Source organism: Periplaneta americana, chromosome 12 (assembly GCF_040183065.1).
Source record: "Periplaneta americana isolate PAMFEO1 chromosome 12, P.americana_PAMFEO1_priV1, whole genome shotgun sequence".
Lineage (NCBI taxonomy): Eukaryota > Metazoa > Arthropoda > Insecta > Blattodea > Blattidae > Periplaneta > Periplaneta americana.
In genome coordinates, this window is record NC_091128.1 from 173,398,891 (window position 1) to 173,415,251 (window position 16,361).

At 34.4% G+C, this 16,361-nt stretch overlaps 1 protein-coding gene across 6 annotated transcripts in view; it reads left to right on the top strand.

The window, feature by feature from the left end:
• LOC138711203 (acyl-CoA synthetase short-chain family member 3, mitochondrial) overlaps nucleotides 1-16,361 on the top strand; it is a 330,810-nt gene that overhangs the window by 293,773 nt on the left and 20,676 nt on the right. For all 6 annotated transcript variants that reach the window (XM_069842584.1, XM_069842585.1, XM_069842587.1 and 3 more), the window contains 2 exons: nucleotides 3,380-3,608; nucleotides 13,043-13,153. In XM_069842584.1, the coding sequence (XP_069698685.1) occupies nucleotides 3,380-3,608; nucleotides 13,043-13,153 (340 nt within the window). The remainder of the gene's footprint in view (nucleotides 1-3,379; nucleotides 3,609-13,042; nucleotides 13,154-16,361) is intronic.

The following is a 16,361-nucleotide window of genomic DNA, read 5'->3' on the forward strand; positions in this document are numbered from 1 at the left end:
TTTGGTCACGAGACATAATCATATACTTTGTCTTTTCGGGATTTACTTCCAAACCGATCGCTCTACTTGCTTCAAGTAAAATTTCCGTGTTTTCCCTAATCGTTTGTGTATTTTCTCCTAACATATTCACGTCATCCGCATAGACAAGAAGCTGATGTAACCCGTTCAATTCCAAATCCTGCCTGTTATCCTGAACTTTCCTAATGGCATATTCTAAAGCGAAGTTAAAAAGTAAAGGTGATAGTGCATCTCCCTGCTTTAGCCCGCAGTGAATTGGAAAAGGATCAGATAGAAACTGACCTATACGGACTCTGCTGTATGTTTCAGAGTCCGTATAGGTCAGTTTCTTTCTGATCCTTTTCCAATTCACTGCTTGTTACGAATTCCTACAGTAAGCCTCGGAATAGGACTTATATTATATATAAACATTAAACGAATTTGATACATAATTTTATAATATATTATATTATTGTATAATATAATTTATTATACATAAATATAAAAAATTATTATTACAACTAGTTTGTCACTGAGAAATAAGGAAAAGCTGTTAACTTGAATTTATTTGAAACAAAGCGTTACTGGATTATGCAATAAGGTAGGCGATGTTTGGATCCCGTGCCTCAACTCTATACTTAAAAAATTATTATCTTAGCGTGTGCTCGATTACATTAACCTCTAGCGCTTGAAAGTGGAACTAAACACCGGCACACAGAGAAACAAAACACAGGAAAATTCGCTCAGTGTCCATTCTTTGTAATCCCTATTCGCTGATTTGTATCCATGCGCGTGAAGTCTACGGGCTAATGCTATGTGCTCAAGCTGTATCTTTCACATAAACGTTCAAAAACTGCACCGGATAGTTACATCGTTTCAGAGAGACGTGTGGGATCGTCCGTCAATTTTTCAAAGTTCTGTTCAGAAAAAAAAAAAAACTTGGGCAATGGTAACAATACAAACACAAAGTGTAGCCTGAACCACGGCCAACTACAACCCATAGGTAAGTTGCTTTTGTGCTTTCGCACATTAATTTTAGATACCTCACGGAAAGAACAACAAAATTAAAACACATGGCTGTTTGCAATAGGGCCTACAAAGATATTCTTATTAATCTGGGATGAAAATTGATAACAGTGCATGCAGGTTTCTACAGTACTTGTAATTATGTTAGACGCTCCTTTATATGCAATATTTCTATACTTTGTTATTCATAATAACAGTGAAACATTTCATTAGCATGTAATTACATTTGCACCAAAGTTTTTAAATAGGTCATGAATAATCAGCGAAACCTCAGTCTCTCGGAACATTAGAGTTGATATATACCCTTGAAAACAAGCAACGCCGTTCGCATTTTTACTTACAGTTAATTAGTTACCGGTATTGACCTTCTGCTGTTATGAATTTTCATAAGTGTGTGGGATTTCATTGTGCACCGTTGAAATATTTGCTGCAATATTGGATGTCGTCATTTAGAATAGCTTCTCATGTCTTCCTGATGTCACCCGGAAATAAAATATATTATAATATTGTAATGCTAGTACTGTACCTGCTTAAAAACCCAGACTTGCTGAAAATATATTATTACATTGGCAAATCGACTTCTTCACTTTTTGTTGGATAACAAAGCCTAGACACCATTTTCTTTTTTCTAACCCTTGATATGGATCCAACAGATTTGTTCCTCACCCAACCTAAGAGAAAATTTTCCTCTTATATTACATTGTTCTTTGCAACTCTCTCAACAGAGGCAATCCCTTTCTTTTTCCAAGCTTTTGCTAGCGTATTCAATAGACGGTTCTCATTTCTCTTTCGTTTTCTTGTTTACTGATGCAACTGACAGATTCCTCTTTCTTTTTCCTAGTCCCTGTTAACGGACAGGTTTTCGTTTCTTTTTCGTAGTTCTTTTTAACGGATTCAGTAAACAGGTTTCCCTTCCTTTTTCTTAGCTCTAATTAACGGATTCAGTAGACAGGTTTTCGTTTCTTTTTCCTAGCTCTTTTTAACGGATTCAGTAAACAGGTTTTCCCGTTCTTTTTCCTAGCTCTTATTAACGGAATCAATAAACAGGTTTCCCTTTCTTTCTCCTAGCTCTTATTAACGGAATCAATAAACAGGTTTCCCTTTCTTTCTCCTAGCTCTTATTAACGGAATCAATAAACACGTTTCCCTTCCTTTTTCTTAGCTCTTATTTACGGATTCAGTAGACAGGTTTTAGTTTCTTTTTCCTAGCTCTTTTTAACGGATTCAGTAAACAGGTTTTCCCGTTCTTTTTCCTAACTCTTATTAAGGGATTCAGTAGACAGGTCTCCCTTTTTTCCTAGCTCTTATTAATGGATTCAATAAACAGGTTCCCCTTTCTTTTTCCTAGCTCTTATTAACGGAATCAATAAACAGGTTCCCCTTTCTTTTTCCTAGGTCTTATTAACGGAATCAATAAACAGGTTTCCCTTTCTTTCTCCTAGCTCTTATTAACGGAATCAATAAACAGGTTTCCCTTTCTTTCTCCTAGCTCTTATTAACGGAATCAATAAACAGGTTTCCCTTTCTTTTTCCTAGATCTTATTAACGGAATCAACAAAATGGTTTCCCTTTCTTTTTCCTAGCTCTTATTAACGGAATCAATAAACAGGTTTCCCTTTCTTTTTCCTAGATCTTATTAACTGAATCAACAAAAAGGTTTCCCTTTCTTTTTCCTAGCTCTTATTAACGGATTCAATAAACAGGTTTCCTTTTCATTTTCCTAGCTCTTATCAACGGAATCAATAAACAGGTTTCCCTTTTTTTTTTTCAAAGGCATATTGGTTCCGATAAGTTCAATGTTAATTGAAAAATGAGTTCTATTCAGTCAATACTTAACATAAACACAATAAAACATGTTATAATAACATTTACACAGATTTTAAAAACAAACGTTTTCGCCAATTTTGATTGGCATCTTCAGCTCTTATTAACGGAATCAATAAACAGGTTTCCCTTTTTTTTTTCGTATCTCTTGTTAACGGATTCAATAGATTGGATCACCTTTCTTTTTCCTAGCTCTTTCTATCGGATTCACTAGACAGATTCTTCTGTATATTAACTACTCCAGTAGATTGTTTCCCTTTTCTTTTGGCCAGTTTTTAGTAACAGGCAGAGTACATAAGTTCCCTCTTCTTTGAGTTCCTTGATAATGGAGCGGGAACATAACTCCTGAACCTTGTGTGTTACTGTAGCTATGATACAATACAAAATCTCAGCAACTTCACATCATGATTTCGATAGACTTAGCTTTCTGTAAGTAATGAAGCAAACGTTCGTGCTATTCGATGTTCTCCCTTAAGAATTGTGCAATGTATATAATTCTAAACCTTTTGGGTCTGCTGCCGTCGTATTTCAGATGAACCCAAGGGAATCCAGCGTCCCGTCGGAGGCCACATCGCAACCCTGGCCTGGACCATGCCCACCATCTACGGGATGGGGAAGAACGACGTGTGGTGGACAGCGTCGGACATGGGCTGGGTCGTGGGGCATTCGTACATATGCTACGGCCCTCTCGTGTACGGCATCACGTCCGTCATGTACGAGGGGAAGCCCGACCGCACCCCTGACCCGGGAGCCTACTTCAGGTGCATTTCCAGCCACCATAAGCTTGGAGAGATAAGAGGAAATCTCACTAACGTAATAAGAGAGCAAGGCTGTTATTCTGTGGAGGCACGCGGTAGCGTCGCGGTTAAGGCGTTGTGCTGCAAGCCAGGAGGTCGCGGGTTCGATTCCCGATGGGGTCATTGGGTTTTCTCCCTGATCTAATCCTTTTAGTCACACTATGGCCCTCTGAGGTTTACTCGGCCTCTAACATAAGTGAGTGCCAAGGAGTTTTCCTTGAGGATAAAGGCGACAAGCACGTATGACTGACTTCCTTACTGCTACTAATGCCAGTTTCTTAGAAAAGTTGGGAACCTTAACCTCTCGCTAATTTGTGAGCCTCCATGGTCCATATTACGGATACCTTTATCAATTTTTTGTTGTTATGTGATTCTTATGCCGGTTAGGAAGCTTCATAAGTAGGGACCGTATTTTTTGGTAATAGCTGTAGACAACGCACCACTTAATCGATTTTTCACATTTCATTTCCTATTACCATTTATTCGTTACGCTCGAAATTTACCACAGTTACTTCCTTTGTTACATTTCCTTCCTAAAACATCAAATTTAAGCAATGCAAGACTCGCGAACTAACGCGGAATTTGGATCATTGTGTGAAATATGTCAATAACCACGAAATATATTCCCTCTATAGCAAAAAAAAACTACGATATATGTAGCAGAAATTTATTCAATATTGTTTTTAAAAAACCTGTAGAACAATGATTATTTTAATCTACACAAATAGCTGCGCTTTTACGAGATTGATGTAAATGTGCAATTCTGAGATATTAGGCTTGAGGGATTCTTTATGACACATTTCTTCATGAGCAAGGGCGGCTTTCGAAGGGGGGCTGCGGAGCTGCAGCACCCCAGACATTTGTGTGCTGTGAAATAAAGAGTGCGTCAGAAAGAACGGATGGATTTCAAACTATCGATACGCAACGAGGAGAGAGATATAGTGAGGGGGACCACGACTGTTGGGTCAGCCATAGAATGCAGTTTCAGTTGAGAACATGGTGTTGGTCTGGTGGACAACGTGCTTTCATCGTAGAGACATTTTTGAAAAATGAAGAGTCTGTGATCGCCACTCACGACTCATTTCGACATCGGATGTCACGCTAGGATTCCAACTCGGAATACAATTTTGCGGTGGGTGGCTTCATTTCTTACCACAGGTTCAACATTAAAGAAGAAATCACCTGGACGAAATTCTATTGCACTGAGATTGTCCGAGGCTACGGTAAGATCTCGCGCCCTCTCTTTCTTTGGGACCATTTGAAGGCGTAAGTTTGTAAACATCGATCACATACACTGGACGAACTGAAGACAGCGATTCGTGAAGAAATCGTGGCAATTGCACCAGCTATGACTGTGAAAGTGATGGCGAACATCAGAAAACGCCTCGATGCCTGTATTGAAAGCCAAGGACATCATATGGATAATGTTGTTTTCCATAAATAAACTGCATGTATTGGTGAATATGTTGATAACAATAAATTTTTGATTTGATGAATCTTTACAATTTTCTTGCCATGTGAAATCCATCCGTTCTTTCTGACGCACCCTGTACATTTATTATACAGTCTCTATTTAGCGGCTCGAATTTTTTATAAAATTTCGCTCTCATTGACATGCACGCAATCGTTAGTGAAGTCATTTCATCCCCTGGTGCTGCGAGAGCGAAACCAGAGACAAGGACTATAGGATGAAGCCACTTCCTCTCCTGGAGTTGCCAGTCTCGTCTCGAAAGCTTTGCGCGTTAGTTTTACCCCTCCCCCTCCTGCCCCTGGCCATGAATCCAGAGTTTCCAGGCGCTGCAAAATTTGCAGCAGTTTGTCAGTAGCGCGCAGTTTTAAATACATTTTCTTTAATGTTGTGAGTATAACAAGTGCAACAATGTTTAATTCTGTACAATATTTCCAGTCTATTCAGTTCAGTATCTTCACAATTCAGGAGAAATGTGAAATTAAGTGCCCATCAATTGAATCTCATAATGGAAAGAGCCGCTAAACAAAATACAAAGGCTCGCATATTTTTTGCTAATTTATCCAGTATCCCTGCTTTCTTCTCTCGATCTCCACTCAGTCTGTATTAGATTAATGTGTTTCAAAGACAATTCCATCAGCTGGGGCAACAAGATGGATTTAAAATAAGAACAGTAAATGTTGTTCACGAGAAGAAGGAGCCATTGCTAGAATGTTTTCAAACCATAATGGAATCTGAAACATCTAACATCACAATAAATGAGGCAAGCACGAAACAGTGCACAGCTGAGCAGCGAGATCTGTAAAGATGAAAACCCTAAAAAGCGTCGTAAGGTGGAAGGGATTCAGACAAGGGTTTCGGCAGCCAAGGAAGTGTGTGACCTCATTATCACACAAACTAACACCCGATTCCAGTTCATAGATCAAGAAAAATTTGAATGCTACAAAAGCTCATTTCCTGGAAATAACCTAAATCTATGTGTGAAATTTTTTCCAATGTTCGATAAAGACAAACTAAAAACGTAACTCACTGTGTTGTATCAGAGACAAGAATTCAGAAATATCAGTGACGCAGTCAAGCTCTTGCAGTTTCTTCTATCTGAGAACTTGCAGGCCTCATTTTCAGAAGTTGTGAAACTACTACGCATAGTACGTATAGCATACCAATGACAACTTCCGCACCAGAACGTTGCTTTTCGTGTTTGAAGAGAGTAAAATCCAATCTTAGAAATACGATGAGGGAAGTGACCGCATTAGCTATGCTTTCCATATCAAAGATTATGTTAAACGACATACCGGATTTTAATAAGAAGATGATTCAAAAGTTTGCAACCTACAAGACAAGGCGCATGGAACTAATCTTTAAATAAGATAACTTATTTCGTTTATTTTTTGTATGCAGCCCCCCTTAATTCAATATCCACGAGCCGCCACTGTTCATGAGCATATTCATTTAATTCAGTAGTATTTTTCAACAGAAGAGAACAGCACATGCAGAGTGGGAGTGAAATAGCCTTGCTGATTTCCAGAGCGAAAAAAAACTATAATATCATATTGGTGAAAATGTAATAGTTTTTTTTTTTTTCAGAAAGAAAAAGTTTTTTTTTCCCCCAAATTTTTAACGATCTCTTATTTTATTTATTTATTTATTTATTTATTTATTTATTTATTCATTCTGGTGTAGTTAAGGCCATCAGGCCTTCTCTTCCACAACACCAGGAATACAAATACAATAATAGAAATAAACAGAAAAAATACACTATATACAAAGTAAAGCTACACAAGAAATAAAGAGAGAGAGAGAAACACTATGAACAAAGTAAAGTCACACAAAAATATACACAGGTTGCAATCACACAAACTTTAAATGAGTGATTAAGTATCATAATTAATTGTATCCTAACTAATTAACTAACATAAACAAGAAACTTGCAATTTTAATCTAGATTAAAAAAGAAATAGAAAAAAAAACACAAATCAATACTTCTAGCAATACCTAAAAACATTAACTAAGACAAAATTTTCCAATTTAATTTTGAATTGTGATGAAGTCCGGCAGTCCCTGACGTCATTAGTTAACGAATTCCAGAGGCGAGGTATTTCTACAGTATAGGAGGATGAGTATAAAGACGTTCTATGATGAGGGATAGAAAGAAGTGCTTGATGTCGGTTTCGAAGAGTTGTAAGAAATTGAAAGCGCGATAACAGATAATTCGGAGTAGAAGTATGCATGATTCTAACCAGAAGAGACAGTGAATGTATTGTTCTTCGTTCCTTCAGACACACCCATGAAAGTAACTGGAGGGAAGGTGTTATATGGTCAAATTTATGAGTATTGCAGATGAATCGTATGCACACATTATGAACACGTTGTAGTCTCTCCGCTAAGAGTGAACTTACATTAGTTAGCAAGGAATCGCAATAATCAAAATGGGGCATTACAAGCGTCTGAATAAAGTTCTTTTTTAGACTAAGCGGTAGAAATTCTTTCATATGAAACAAGGAGTGAAGTTGAGAAAATATTTTTTTGCAAATGTGTGTTACTTGAGTGTTCCAATTTAGATCGCTATCCATAAAAATTCCAAGATTTTTAACTGTTTCACTGTATTTAACTTATTGGGTAACTATTGCGAATAGGATCGTGATTTTTATTCAGATCGGTAGGAAATCTAATGAAGAATAATTTATCCCTCTGGCGTATTTCAATAGCGTGGACGGTTTTCGTGAAAATTTAATTTTAAAACCCCTAAATTCAAGCCATTGCACGAAGCGAGCTAGTGGCAACGTCTCAGCAGAATGCAGCTTGCGTACGGAGACTCACCGAGTTTGTTGACCTCTTACATCTGTATCACGAGTAGAGTGTATTAGCGACGATGTTGCCGGCTGCTCAAACTTTAAACTTAATTTTCTAATTAACCGTGCATTTAATCACAAAACGTAATATACGTTTTTTATTCATTCACGTGTACCCTATCGTCCCTTTCAAGCTGTAAGGTTATTTCACTTCCACCCTGTATAAGTGCTTCTAAAAAATCACATAAAATTTCAGTGGTCATTCAAAGTAAGTCAAGAAAATGTTATACTCTGCTTATTTGATTCATATGTTTCTGCAGTCATCGTAACCTATAACTTCAGCCAACTTTCAAGTGAACTAACACACAGTCAGATTAGTTTGAGAGTTTTTTTTTTTGGCATTTATTTTATTTATGTACTTAGTTCACCCAACTTTTAAAATGACAGATCAAACTAAGATATTACATAATATTAATATCAAATGCAGAGAAAATATGGAATGGATTAACAAAAAGAAACTAAGAACAACAAGAGATACAATAAACCGACAAATAGAACAACTGAAATAGCAAATGGAATTTTACGATATTAAGTTTTAATTGTTTTTAATTCAGATAATTCTGTAAATGACCATTCAAAAGTCGATAGCACGATTACACCACAGTCTACTATATACAGTCACGAAGCTTGAGTTTTGAGGGTGCTAGAAACAATAGACTGTGACGGTTCTATTTTGCATTGCCTGTAATGAGGCGATATTAGCGATCCTAGTGGTGAGCAACTATCTAATGTTTGCATATTTACTACGTATTGAGCTTCGCGACTGTATATACTAGACTGTGATTACCCTAGGTACCAGTACTTCTGCAGAGATCCGACAGAGGTGTGATCGAAGTGATGATAACGATCAGTGGCGCCAACTTTGGAAAACATTGGGTGTGCTCAAACACGAGTTATAAGTTAAAATACATAAATCTCATTAATAATAATAATAATAATAATAATAATAATAATAATAATTTAATTAGACCGCAGAACTATTGCAATCATAAAAGAGACACTGACACATACAAAGTCTAAAGTTAAGTTTATGGGGGAAATTTCAGAGCCTTTCGAAGTAAAAACAGGACTAAGACAAGAATATCGACTCTCTCCATTACTTTTCAGCAATGTGCATGAAAAAGTAATACAGAGTGGCGTAAAGAAAAAACAATCCTCAAAATTAATCAACCACATTAGGCAGAGGAAAATTAAAGATAAATTGATGAAAGAGTGATGGAACGGAGAAAAATTCTCTCCGGCGCCGGGATTTGAACCCGGGTTTTCAGCTCTACGTGCTGATGCTTTATCCACTAAGCCACGCCGTTCCATCACTCTTTCATCGTATGATGACGCAGAATATCTGCATGGAAATATCATATGTACTTCGGTACATCAAAATATATATGATATGCGTAATAAATCTATGACGTAGTGCAGAGGGCGGCCACTAGAGGGAACCCAAGAGATGGAGCTTAATCTGAGACGATTCTAACCGGCGTCGGGGTTGTATCCGGCGTGGCTTAGTGGATAAAGCATCAGCACGTAGAGCTGAAAACCCGGGTTCAAATCCCGGCGCCGGAGAGAATTTTTCTCCGTTCCATCACTCTTTCATCATATGATGACGCAGAATATCTGCATGGAAATATCATATGTACTTCGGTACATCAAAATATATAAAGATAAATTGCCTAGGATTTCTAGACAACTTAGCAATTTTACCTCATGACATCATAACAGCTGGAAAACAGATTGAAATGTTAAAATAAAAAATAATAAAACGCCAAAAAAAAAAAAGATCGCGATAAAATCGGGCACCAGATATCCTTCGAAAAAACAGACTATGTTACCTGGAAGCACCAAAGTATATGGAAACCAAATATTGTAAAATTAAGCGACTCCTACAATGTAAATACCTCGGTGAAATGATTAGGAAAATGGAGTTTAAACAAAAGCGAACGAAATTAGATGCCAAAAAATGGAGACAACATTTCGGCTCACTGAAAATATTTACAATAAAAAGTGTAAGTTCAAACATACAAAATTAATAATAATAATAATAATAATAATAATAATAATAATAATAATAATAATAATAATAATAATAATTTATTTAATCTGGCAGAGCTAAGGTCAGTAGGCCTTCTCTTCCGCCCAGCCAGACTCTAATTCTAATTGAATACATTTGCTTACATAGTTATTACATTAATATCTAGACCATAAAACAACATGAAAGTGAATAATGAAAGTTGGATAAGTAATGTTAGTGTGACAATAATAAACATTGGTAAGAAATAGTTATAATAATAATAATAATAATAATAATAATAATAATAATAATAATAATAATAATAATAATAATAATGAGACAATTTAGATATTAATCTGTGATATATATAACCATTAAACATTGAGAAACCTGAAACAGCTATTATTGTTAACAAGAATTGTTAGAAAAATATTTCGTTAGTCTATTCTTAAATTGGTTTGATGTCTGACAGTCCCTGACATTACTCGGTAGGGAATTCCAAAGCCGAGGAACAGCCACAGTGAAAGAAGATGAATATGAAGATGTTCGGTGGAAGGGAATGGATAATATTGAGGAGTGTTGTGATCGTGTGTCTAGGTTATGATGGGTGGATAAATTTTGAAAACGAGACGCAAGATAAACACGTCATTAAACCAGAATGTCTTTTGAAACGTTAATTTTGAATAGAAAAGCAGATGTCGAAAACATTGAGAAAAAAAAAGAATGCAAAATCTTAAGGGAAATTTTAGGCCCAAAAGTGATAGGTGAACAAAACAGACTGAAAAGTAAACAAGAAAAAGAAACACAGACATTCATAGTAACATTAGAAAGAAAAAAGGTTAACATTTTACGGATATATCAAAAGAATGAACACCGACGAACTCACAAAACAAATAGTTGAATTTTATGAAAATAAGAGTAAAGCATAAACAGATAATATAAAATGGGTTGCCGAAATAAAAAAGACTTAAAATAGCAGGAATCACGCAAGAAGACATCTTAAACAGAGAGATCTTTGGAATCAAATGGAAAGTTGACAAAGAGGAAAAACCGACGAAAAAGACTGGAACAACGTGGACTGAAGAGAGAAAAGAAGCCCACAGCCAAAGAATGAGAGAACTATGGGCAAAGGAACGCCTCTAAGTACTCTGCGTAGTGCTGAATGGGCTTATTCGTAACTAAAATAAGAATAATAATAATAATAATAATAATAATAATAATAATAATAATTCATTCATTCATTCATTTATTTAATGTGCTGTACAACAGCCAGTGGCCAATTACAGTTCAGCACAAATATAACAAAAACATAAAACAAAAATAATTATTACACATAAATATAATTACAATTACAATAATGATGATGAATGGATAACTAAGAATACTATGAGACAATGTTAATTGAGTATAATGCCTAAAATAATACATAAATGATAAATCGTTGCCAAGAGCAAACAAAGTCTATACATTGAAGGGATCGAATTCGCAGCCATGCATGTTGGCATTTTTAATGCATCTGGAGACTGGTGAAAGAAATTTCGAATTTCCAATATAGAAAAGTTTGTGGGCTCTCATATCTTTTGTTGGAATACGTAAGGTAATATTGTTTAAGAAAGAGTCACAGGATATATCACCTTTGAGGACTTTACAAAAGAACAGATAATCTAGCTCATGGCGTCTAGCATATAGATTTTGACAATTAAAATATTCACATTTTCTCTCATAACTATACCCGGAATTAATGGACAGAAATCTGAATGAACATAAGGATATAAATTTTCTTTGTATATTTTCTAATTTAGCCGAGTCCGTAGTTGTAATCGAGTTCCAAACTACAGATGCATATTCGAGTTTCGAATAATAATAATAATAATAATAATAATAATAATAATAATAATAATAATAATAATAATAATAATAGTAATTTATTTATTTACTAATATTTATTGTGCTGTACAACAACCTGGGGCCAATAATAGTTCAGAATAATAATAATAATAATAATAATAATAATAATAATAATAATAATAGTAATTTATTTATTTACTAATATTTATTGTGCTGTACAACAACCTGGGGCCAATAATAGTTCATAATAATAATAATAATAATAATAATAATAATAATAGTAATTTATTTATTTATTTATTTACTAATATTTATTATGCTGTACAACAACCTGGGGCCAATAATAGTTCAGAATAATAATAATAATAATAATAATAATAATAATAATAGTAATTTATTTATTTATTTACTAATATTTATTGTGCTGTACAACAACCTGGGGCCAATAATAGTTCAGAATAATAATAATAATAATAATAATAATAATAATAATAGTAATTTATTTATTTATTTATTTACTAATATTTATTGTGCTGTACAACAACCTGGGGCCAATAATAGTTCAGAATAATAATAATAATAATAATAATAATAATAATAATAATAGTAGTAATTTATTTATTTATTTATTTACTAATATTTATTGTGCTGTACAACAACCTGGGGCCAATAATAGTTCAGAATAATAATAATAATAATAATAATAATAATAATAATAATAATAATAATAATAATAGTAGTAATTTATTTATTTATTTATTTACTAATATTTATTATGCTGTACAACAACCTGGGGCCAATAATAGTTCAGAATAATAATAATAATAATAATAATAATAGTAATTTATTTATTTATTTACTAATGTTTATTGTGCTGTACAACAACCTGGGGCCAATAATAGTTCAGAATAATAATAATAATAATAATAATAATAATAATAATAATAATAATACTGTAATAGTGTTCACAAAAGAAAGAAAATATTAATTCCTGCATATTGCTCTGCTCAAGGTCAGGTTTTTAAACCCAGCATTCTCCAGAATTTTATATTTTACGCTTTCCTCTTGATCTCCACATACATCCACATATCTTAATATTGTCTATCATCTGATTTCTTCTGCACTGAAATTTTTTCCCTTTCACCAGTTCCTTCAGAAGACAGTTTCTTCTTAGCCAATGACACAGTGAGAATAAATAATAATGTATCATTACACATTCTAGGGTAATCCACGAACATGGAGTGAACGCAATGTTTACGGCACCAACAGCGTTGCGTGTGATCAAAAGGGAAGATCCGGAAGTGAAATTTGGCAGTCAATACTCCACGAAATCGTGAGTATGAACAATAAATTATTAAGTTCATTATTTTCCCCTCTATTACGAATCTTTTCACAGATGAACGTGCACGCAAAGCACAATTAGTCACTGAGACTCGGACAAACAAGAAGAATAATAGTTATTTATGGTACTTGTGAGGTAAGTGCATCTTTATTGCCCGAGTGGAAAGATTTAAGCACGAGGCGTCAGCCGAGTGCTTAAATTACACGAGTGCAATAAAGATCACGCTCACAAGTACCATACGTAATTTTATCCTTGACCATAACGAAAAATTCTGTTTTATAAAACAAAATATATTGAAAATAAGTCCTCATATAATCACATATCACGGCATGAATTTTAGAATCGATATGTGTACTAGGTAGGTTATGATGTAGGAGGCCATGATTAGTGAAGAATGGTATCTAAGGCGTTGGATAAATAACAAATTATAATTAATTATATAATTTTAATATTTTTTTTTCGTTTTAAACGTGTATTTTCGTCTTTTTGAAGTATCAGGGATTATTTAGAAGTATTTACGGGAATAATGTGATTAAAATAATTTCACATGTTACTTCTGTAAACTTAAGACGAATATTAAAACGTGATTAATCATCGTGCCTGTTTAGCTCAGTTGGCTAACGCGTGTTATTTTAAAATCCTATAAACCCAACTTCGCAGGTTCAAGTCTCCTCGCATCCCAAAAGGTAAATTATTAAAAGATAAAAAAAAAAAAATACGTATTAGATATGGATGCAATGCACAAATTACGACGTAGTAGATACAGAAAAGAGAAGGAGATTGAGTGTATACATATTTAAGAAATGGTAATAAAGAAGTGGAGGTAGTGACATCTAGTAACTAATATATTAACTTCTTGAATGGAAAAGTATACGTGTGTACCCGGGTACTAGGAAAATACTAATGAACTGTGAGATAAAGTTCAAACTGTGAGGTAAAGTCTTTAGCTCACTAGTGGAATAAAGTAATGTTGAATAAAAGCCTACTTTACAAACGCAAAAGTATTTAGTAAAGGCATGCTTTTCGTTATGGTCATGGATAAACATTCGTAATGTACAGTAGAGGAGGCAAGACCTGTCCTGTGACCTTATCATGCACTGTAGCTATATCACCAATGGGTATGGAGGGAGAAGATAGGTTTTAGTCTGAGATGAACTTCCGTGTCTGTACATTCGTATAATATTAACTAACCACCATGAAACAAACTATCTTCCTGAGAGCTCATTCTTTCCCCTCTCGCACAGCTAACATGCCAAGTCTCGCCTCCTCACCTGTACAACTTATTGTTACTTGGAATGGATTGGAATAAAAGTTCCCTATACAAATTTCGGTACTTAAAAATATCTGCTCATGTTTGTTCTTAAAATTAAGATGATGCGCTACTAAAAATTGTTGAATTTTGACAAGTTTTTTTTTTTTTCGCTTTAAAAAATGTACGATTTCATGAGGAGTGTTTTCGTGGAAATTTTATCTCAATATCTTAAATATAAGTATACTTGTATATAATTTGGTACAGGTTGTGTTAATGTACAAGTTATGTGAAACCAAATATTTAAATTTAATTACCTAAAAAAAAGAAATTTTCTACGTTTTCAACGACAAGTGTTCATTTTATTTCTCAGTGGTTTAAAGCCAGAGTGATGAAACTGGACATACTTATTAATTAATATCTCTGTTGTGAAATGTAGCATTTTTTATTAATGTTTGACCTTTGAAGGCATTTTTATGTGTGTTTGTGTGTGCGTGCGCGTGTGTATGTCCTACTTATTTCACTTACGTGATTCCGGTTCCGCATATTGCGGATAAATGGCAGGTCTGTGACCTATGTTTCAAGTTGCACACCACTTCGGCGGGCCACGCTGTGCACGATGTGTATCTGTGAAGATTTGTCGTCTACTAGAGTGAGTGTAAGAGTAATGTAGGAAATGGGTAAGGTTGATGATGAAGGTGAGGAAGGGAGAAGGGGAAACCCGGTGCCGGCACGTAGCCTACTCCTGTCGAATATCACCAAGGGGGCCGACGGACGAATCACTATCAACAGTGACATATGCCTTCTCTTCATATGCACTGCGGAGAGATTTGGGATTAGCCCAGGTATATTGGTGCACAATCTAGTGATTAGAAGTTGTGCACTGCCATCTCTCGAGGAAGAAATTTTACACAAAAACCTCTGACCTCGCCGGGATTCGAACCCAGGTTGGCTAGTCTGGAGGCGGATATGCTACCACAGAGCTAACTCGGCGGACATATATATATATTTTTTTTTTTCAATGAACAAATTAGAGTAGGGTATTACTAATGCTCCATTGCACAACATGCAGTGTTACCTTCAAGAAAAAATTATATTTAAAAAATAAATACTAATTTTCTTTTAGAAGTGGGATTGTCACTATTGATAGATCACTATTGAATGAAATAACAGTAACTTAACAATGTAACTCATACAATTAGACATTGCAAAATAGCCTATAAAAGTATCTGATGCTGCCAAAGATGGGAGAAAACGTTTGTACATATTTTAAGTATTAACTTGTATTAATAAGTATTAACAAACTACAAACAGTGATACGGTACATGATTGACAAATTTAATTTTGTTTTATATACGTATAAATAGCTGTTATAGGTCTATGTGGATTTGTTAAAATACACTCAGGGACAAAAAAACCGGACACTTCTATATTTGCTTGTATTTTGTTGCCAATTATTTCAAAATGAAACAAAACCCATTTAAACAATATAATGTTTCATTTAGCACCTTATAATATGTATGTATGTATTCACACTGCAATGGGTATATACCCGGTGGCAATGGTAACTAATTACACTCAATAATGACAATAATAAACGTATTGATTAAAAAATACAATTAATAATAATACTAATAATTAATACTAATAATAATAATAATAATAACAGGGAATATACTAAATTAAATGAAACGATCACTTAAATTAACATTTGAAATATTCTAATTTGTATCTTAAAATTAAGATCGAACTAAAACCTACGAGTATATGTTCATATCTGCACAAGTACCTTTCAACATTACACTCATTTCGCTGTCAACTTACTCACTGCACTGGAACTACGACACATTTCACTAATTCTATCCTGATTTCACTAACACTTCAAAAACATTTCACTGTTCAAATTCTTTGCACTGCCACTATAAACTATACAGCTTCACTGACAGGAAC